Genomic DNA, 8,154 nt, shown 5'->3' with positions numbered 1-8,154 from the left:
AGCCTATTTTTCGAACGTGAGCCTCTGCCTAACCCACGAACGCGGACCTTGTTAACCCGGGCGACGTCCGAGCCGGTATCAAACTTCGATCTGGTTACTACCATAATGATTATCTCCACAGAATGTGGGTGTGTGGTCACTCTTAGCTTCATTTCTCCCCATAGACCTTACTGGCATGGGTGTCCCTACCAGGAGCTTGTGCTCCAGCCTGCATTGCCCTATGGTTCAGTAAAATTACTGGGCTCTCCCACCACGATCAGGTGGTGACCACGGGAGAGTTATTATTATTATTATTATTATTATTATTATTATTATTTTTAGTTTGTGAATATTGGAATTTATTTTATAAAATAATGTTTTTTAATTGACTAGATTTGAAATCATTAAAAAATTCTCAAATATATAAATGTTACAAAACATATATTGAAAATTTTAAAAATTTTTCAGATATTTTAACATGCTACGAAATTGCAAATAATCAACAGAGTTTGGGGAATAAATTATTTAAAAAGCCATGGATTCAAAAAAATTGTGCGGCATTACCTGAGCCACAGACACGATATTTAGATGCGTGTCTATGGGAATATTCTCAAAAAGATGTATATATGATTGCCGTAGCTTGTTCGGATGCAGTTCTGAGGTATGCATATTTTAAGCTAATAATTATTAACGAAATTTAATCTCACAATCAAAATTTCACAGCAAATCACATAAATTATATTTATATCATTGTATGTTCCTTGAAATTTAGCATAAAATTGCTATTGAGAACCTATCACAAAGGAACACTCCTCTTGGTGGAAAAAGTCAATTTTTATTTTCTATAATTTACAATGGATATGCATTTCGAACTTTATCAGAACTCTTCAGTCCTTTAAACCAATAAAAACTGGTTAAAAGTTTTTATGTTTTTGCTACCTTTATTGGTCAATTTTTTCAGCATTTTATCTGGAACATTTTTATTTTTAACATTTTACTTGTTCTACCCCACATCTTCTAACAATTAGTTATTCCAGTAGTCACTAGAATTATATTTTAGTTTTACCATTATACATAACAATAATTTCTAATAAATTTTTTAGCAATCCTTAGTTAAATGTCTTGCTTAAATAATATTTATATATTTGATTACATTAAGAGTTTGAATTGTTTTTTACTACTAGCTCATTATAGCCCAATTAAAATGTAATGGTATCATTTGTTTATTAGTACACACCAGATTTGGTTTACTTATAGTTTATATATTTTTAATATATTAGACATTATGAAGCCTGATATGTATATAGAAACATCACCAAACGATTCCTAAATAATCAGGATATAACTCTGCTAATTTAATGATTAATACTAAGTAATTTGCTACTAGAGGCATCATTAAATTAGCAGAGTTATAACCTGATATTTAGGTAATTTCTTGGTGATGTTTTTATATATTTTCTTTATTCATAAATAATATTGTTTGGGAAATTTTCTGATTTACTTCAAAAAGAAAAATACCGTTTTATTAAATAATACAAAATATTCTATAAATGAATAATTATAAAAATTATTACCTATTACTTTCATTTTAAAAATATAAATAATTCAATGTAATTGTTTAATTGTTTATTTCAGGTTTTTTAGATTTTCTTTGTTGAGTAAAGAACTTCAATTATATAAAACTGTTCCTCATGGAAATTATTGTATTTTACATACTTCATTAATATATATTCAAAAATCTATTATGGTTTTTACTGGATCGACTGATGGATTATTAAAAATATTTTCAAGTGACTTTAACATTAAAGAAAATACTTCAGAAATAGAGAAACAGACAAATTTGTCAACAATTATTTGTCCAGAATTAATAACTGAAAAAAGATTACATCAATGCGGAATAAATGCAATGTGTTTACATAAACTCTCAGGTATATTTTTTAATTATGATTCTTTGATAATGTAGTCAAATATATAGAAATAAGAGTGTCAAAGTAATACTTTAGTGTAATATTTATAACACATAATGTTTCTTTAGTTGAAATAGATTCTAATGAGCATGTGAAATATATGAATCAAATACAAACAATGTAATGATAGAACAAAAATATTTTAAGTCCAATTTTGCACGTAAATAGCAATAACTATCAAAACTTAATGAATCACAGTAAAGATGAAGAGGTTAATCTATTCATCTTTAATAGTGGTTTAATTTCTAAATTAAAAGTCACAGTATTTATTATACTCTTTGTGATTAATTTCTATCAGACTGATAGATAGGTCTTAAGAACAAGTTTAATACTTTATTTGTTGCTGGTTATAAACTTTATTTATTACATGCAATCTTATTAAATAATGAGTGCAAAAGACAGAATTGCTGCTGATATTCAAAATGAGATTGGCTATAAGCACTTTTGAATATGATAGTGCTCAGTGATAAAACAATATTTCATGTTTTAGGATTTGTTTACTGACAGAAAGTCAGGGTATTGGTTAATGAATGTCTGCATGTTTTTGTTGAATGTAAACATCAACCCAAAGTTAAAACATGGTGTGCTCTAACACAAGATTGAGTGGTTGGCCTATTTTCTTCATGGAGTTTACTGTGACATCACACATCTATCTTGATATGTTGGAACTATATGCAATGTCACAATCCAGAGAAGACAAATGCCATAGCCTTTACAACATGCAAAGTGGCAAAAAGGCAACCCACAATTAAAATGCAAAATAAATCGATTAAATGTGTAAACCAAATCAACTATTTAGGAGTAACAATAGACAACAAACTTTTCTGGAATGAACACCTAGAAACAATTAAGAAAAAAGTGGGTAACTTATTTCAAGAAATAGCGAAAGTAGCACGTAAAGAATGGAGTATAGGTGGAAGGGCTTTAACACTTATTTATAAAGGTGCTGTAATCCCAATTGTTACATATGCTGCCCAAATTTGGGGGAAGAGGATGGAGTTGAGGGAAACACACATGAAACAGAAAATAAATAGCGTACAAAGAAAAATGCTATTAAGAATTACTGGAGCATACTGTACTACATCCCACGATGCACTCTGTGTACTGGCGGGCCTAATGCCTCTGGATTTGGAAATTTGACAGCATAGTGACACAAGAAATATATTAAAAGAAAACAAAACTCATAATGATTTATTGAAAAAAGAGGACGAGCTAGAAGCAGATATGAAACAACACCAAAAATTAAGATATGAATGGGAGAAAATACATATAAAGAAATACAACTATTGGGATAAATACAGAATCTATATGGACGGATCAAGATCCTCAGAAGGAGTGGGAGCGTTGTATGTTTATTACTGTAGAAATAGGGAACAGTATCATAAAAAAAATCAAGTTAGATAAAAGATGCACAAATTACCAAGCAGAATTGGTAGCAATAGATCATGCAATTAACTGGATAAATCAAAGGAAGAAAAATATAAAAATTACTATTTGCACAGACAGCCAGGCTGTATTAAAAGCTCTTAATGATGGTAACAATAAAAGTGAACTAATAGACAATATAAGACGAAATATTGTGAAAAGTGATAATATGCTTGTGTTCAGCTGGGTCAAAGCCCATTTTGGAGACCAACTAAATGAAAGAGTGGACAGTCTGGCTAAAGAGGCTAGTTATCTAAAAACAAAGGAATCTACAAACAAAAATATCTACAAAATACATAAAAACTGAAATAAAAAATAGATACATATTACAGTGGCAACAACGGTGGGAAATAAGTACAAAAGGAAGGGAACTCTTTGAATACATACCAGATATTAACCAGAGGTTAAATAACAAACATCTACAAATTGGTCACAAATTCACAAGATTCATGACAGGTCATGGAGATTTTGCGAAATATCATTATAGATTTAATCATCGAGATGATGAAAACTGCGAGATTTGTGGGGTAAGTGAAACACCCACACACATCTTATTTGACTGTATGCAATATGAAAAAGTAAGAAACAAATTAAAATTAGTTTGTAATAAAGAAGGTTACAATTGGCCTATTAGGAAAAGTAGCCTTATAAATAATGTTAACATATATCATTATTTCAATGAATTTATAAAAACTTGTTATAAAAACAGAACAAAAATTTCTCTCATAGTTCATTGTCAAATTAATGACATCAAATACTCTACTCAACAAAAATATAATTAATGTAAAAAATAGAATTGTCGGATATTAATGTATTGCGGCTACGACTGCAACCATGTAATCTTAACTACCTGCAAAGCATATGCAAAGCAGGGTCAATTAAAAGAGGAATACCTCAAGCCAGTAGCATTTAATGCTACAGGTCAGATGGAGTGCTCCACTAAATGTAATGTAATGTAATGTAAATGCAATGTCACAAATTATAGAAAAAAATGTCCATATATAAACATCTCAAAACCCAATACTTTTATAATGAAACCAAATGATGGCCAATGTATCAGTAAAGTAGCCCAGTTTAATCCAGCAGTCATTTGGTTTGAAGAAAATGTCATCTTGAAAGATGACATTCTCCATGTTTTTCAACATTATTTGGCAGTCCCTTAATAAGACATTTCTACAGCAATTGAATAGATGATGATTGAAGGCATGGCTTGATGCTCCCTATCTCACACCTTGCACCTTAAGAGCTTTACTTGTGGAGTTACGACAAGTAGTTTTCAGTGTGTGCATTAACCATATCGAACACTTGAAACAACAGATCATAGAAGTTATTTCATCTGTCACATCCAATGTTTTTGATTTTGTATGAGAAGAAATGGGACTGACTAGATGTCTTCAGGACAATAATTAAATCTGATGCAAGCACACACCATTGATACAGGTTTAAAAAAAATTCTCAAATATTTTAAAATTGGTACATATTTGATGTCTGTATTATGTTTGTTTACAAAAATATAGCAATTTGAAACCCACACAAATGACTTTATAGATATAAAATGAATGAAATGAGTACAGCATATTTAATTATAATATAAGAAATCATCAATATTAAAAAAAACAAATATTTTATGATTAATATATTATAACATAAAATATATTAAACATATATAAAAAAATATATTAAACATAAAATATTTTTCAGATTCTACTTTACTTTTGTTTACTGGTGGAGATGACAATAGTCTTAACTCTTCAGTCATTACTGTGAATAATCAATCTGTAGATATTAAAACATTTACGTGTCCAACAGCTCACTATGCACAAATAACAGGTAAATATTTGTATCAAACTTTATACGATTTATTAGTATTTAAAGCTAAATACTTAGCACTTTTACTAAATACTTATTTTTCTTAGCACTTCATAAAAATTTCTTAATTGTACAAAAAGCTTATTATGTTGTCATATAATAAAAAATCCTTTATAGTCAAAGTCTTCAGATGATGTAGAAAAATAAATATCTATTGTTTACATAACAAAAATTCTCACTTGTGAGGTGAAACAGTGTTAAGGTGGATCACAAGAACAATTAGATTATTTCTAGAATTTTCTTGTAATAAAATTGATATATTTTTGCTAATTATTCTTTTTCTAATAAGATTTACAATAAGTAATATTAAAAGAATAATTATCATTTGGATAGAAATATAATACAATTTTTAATTATGTATAGTAATTATTTTTGAAAAATTATTGATTTGAAATAATTTTTTTTAATCCAGTTAAAAATTAAACTTATGGAATGTTTAGAAATGAAATGGACATTTTCAAAAATTTATTTATAAAATATAATAAATGCATAAAAGTTAACCCACATCAAGATAAAGAGCAATTCATAGTGTTTTGAAAGTTCAATAAGCATATCTACTGGGTAAACCATTCTCAACATGGCCAAGGATTAAATTGGGAAAATTCTGTGTTCTGTAGTATAAAACATTTAACTTATATGTTCTGATTACTAGAAATCATAACAACAAACAAGCTAGCAAGTGGTACACTCGAGAGTAGCCGATGCATGACAAATTGTTTGGGCATCACAGGACTCTTCGTACTACTACTACTAATACTACTAATACTAATACTAATACGTTGTTATTTGATCATCCAGCATTTTTTGCCCTAAATACATCAAGATAGTGTAGAATACTTGACCAGAATGCAATTATTAATTCTTAATCATATTTTGTAATTACTATTTGTATATTTTTTTAGGAATATCTGTTTTATCAGAAAATAAAATTCTCACAACATCCATTGATCAAAGAATTCATTTATGGAATTGGGGATTTGACAAAGAAACTAAAAAGCTTAATTTAAACATCTTGACTACTTTCATGTCTTGCATTCCCGATATTGCGTGTTTGGATGTCTACAAAAGGTAACATTTATTTTGCTTGGTATTTAAAATTCTTAAAACATAATTGAAATGAAAAAAAAACTTACTTTTGCAATAAAATATAAATTATAAAATATTGTAAAATTGTTTAGGTTGATTAAATATACTTAAATAAATGTTTCTTTTTCTATTTTTCTACATTCCTCAATATTTTAAACATATTTTTAACTTCTTGAAGTTTAAATTATTTTTCAATATTTTTCATCACTAATTATTTTGTTTCTGGAGAAAAATGTCATTTGTTCCTTTAATAACACAAGATACAATTGACAATTGGCAGGATTCTAAATCTACACACACTGAATTTGAAAGAATCAGAAATAACGAGTTTGAAATTTAACATATATTTATAAAATAACTTCTTTAATAGTATCTAACTCTAAATATGACAATAAAAGTATACAGGGTGATCGGAAAATGTTTGGCCAAAATTTAAAGGGAGTTAGAGGGGACAAATATAAAAGGATTTGCATTACACTGTTTGTCCGGAAATGCTGTGTAGGGCAGTTGAAACAAGCCAGAAATGCAGGAAGCTGTCATTTCCTGCTGTGATTTCATACAGCATGCTGAACTAGCAGATATCAATCTGATGTATGGAGCTGCAAATGGAAATGGGGCAAGCTGTGCAAAGGTTGGGCTTATTACATTTGTTTGTGTCTATTTCCTTTTACCTATCCACTTTCTTTACTCTCCAGAACTTTCCAGACAAGCATTGTACTGAGAATTCTTTTATATTCATCCCCTTTAAATTTTGGCCAGACATTTTCCAATCTCCCTGTATATTTATAGAATAATTTGTTGATAGCCAATGTAGTTAAAGGCATCGGCCTGTAGCTCCTGGGATCTGCAATCAATCCAGGCAGATTGTCCTGGGAATTTTTCATGCAAAACGTTGGGTTTTGTCCCCAGCTGCCCAGGCCAAACCCACAACAGAAATGGAAAAAGTCCTCAGAGTAGAAAGAATCAAATGTAGGAAAAAGAAAAAAATTTAATTTGTGAGAAAAACATCTTTTGATATTCAGACATTGTTAAGAAATGATTATATGCAATTTTATTATCATCAATCATTTTCTTGGCTTTAAATTTCAAATAATGCATAAAAATATAAATTAAGTTTTAAAAACTAACCAGGATCCAAAAGAAGTTGTAAAAAGATTTTTTTCTTCTGTCTAATTTCTTTTATTTATTTATCTTTTATTTGGGTGATTGCTTTGTACGTGGCCCATAGTTCAGCTTGTGTAATGCTACAATGTTTAGCAAATTTTAATCTGGCCTGATATATTGTCTTATTGTTGTTGTTTTGAATGCACACATCAGCTCCCACTCCGCACTCTTGCTTAGAACCATCTGTGTACACTATCCACTGAAAGTATCTGTTTGTTTCGGGATCATAATCGAAACTTATTTCGTAGCCGTGCATGTCTGCTGGGTATAGTTGGAGGCATATATCATTACTAGTTCTATCAATTTTATACTTTTTTAATAATATCAGGTATATTCCAGTAGCTGTTTGGAATAATTTTATTTTTAATACGTTTTTCAATATCCTCCTGTGTGTAACTGTGCAGCCGAATATTAGTGCAGAGCCAATTCCAAACTGTTTTTCTTGCCGTGATATGTATTGGCATTAGTCCAGCCAGTACCAGTATTGCATCTGTTGGAGCTGTTCGATAAGCACGAGTAATCCTTATTGCTGCTCTTCTCTGTATCGACAGTAATTTTTTGCAAAACTGTGTGTTGTTAAGTGCGTCTTGCCATACAGGGATAGCGNTAAAAGGTACTCTCTGTATTTATGTTTATACATGATATTTTAAGCTGTGATATTTTA

General features: G+C 29.5%; 1 protein-coding gene across 1 annotated transcript in view; it reads left to right on the top strand.

The window, feature by feature from the left end:
• The window catches only part of LOC111632948 (WD repeat-containing protein 6-like), a 56,998-nt gene extending 50,578 nt beyond the window's left edge, over nucleotides 1–6,420 (top strand). The window contains exons 20-23 of the mRNA XM_023377468.1: nucleotides 448–640; nucleotides 1,615–1,907; nucleotides 5,073–5,201; nucleotides 6,143–6,420. Of these exons, the coding sequence (XP_023233236.1) occupies nucleotides 448–640; nucleotides 1,615–1,907; nucleotides 5,073–5,201; nucleotides 6,143–6,312 (785 nt within the window). The 3' untranslated portion in view covers nucleotides 6,313–6,420. The remainder of the gene's footprint in view (nucleotides 1–447; nucleotides 641–1,614; nucleotides 1,908–5,072; nucleotides 5,202–6,142) is intronic.
• The last annotated feature ends 1,734 nt before the right edge of the window (nucleotides 6,421–8,154 follow it).

This window comes from Centruroides sculpturatus, unplaced genomic scaffold, assembly GCF_000671375.1.
Source record: "Centruroides sculpturatus isolate CEXI.00-Female unplaced genomic scaffold, Cexi_2.0 scaffold624, whole genome shotgun sequence".
Taxonomy (NCBI): Eukaryota; Metazoa; Arthropoda; class Arachnida; order Scorpiones; family Buthidae; genus Centruroides; species Centruroides sculpturatus.
This window is presented reverse-complemented; position numbering and strand designations above follow the sequence as displayed.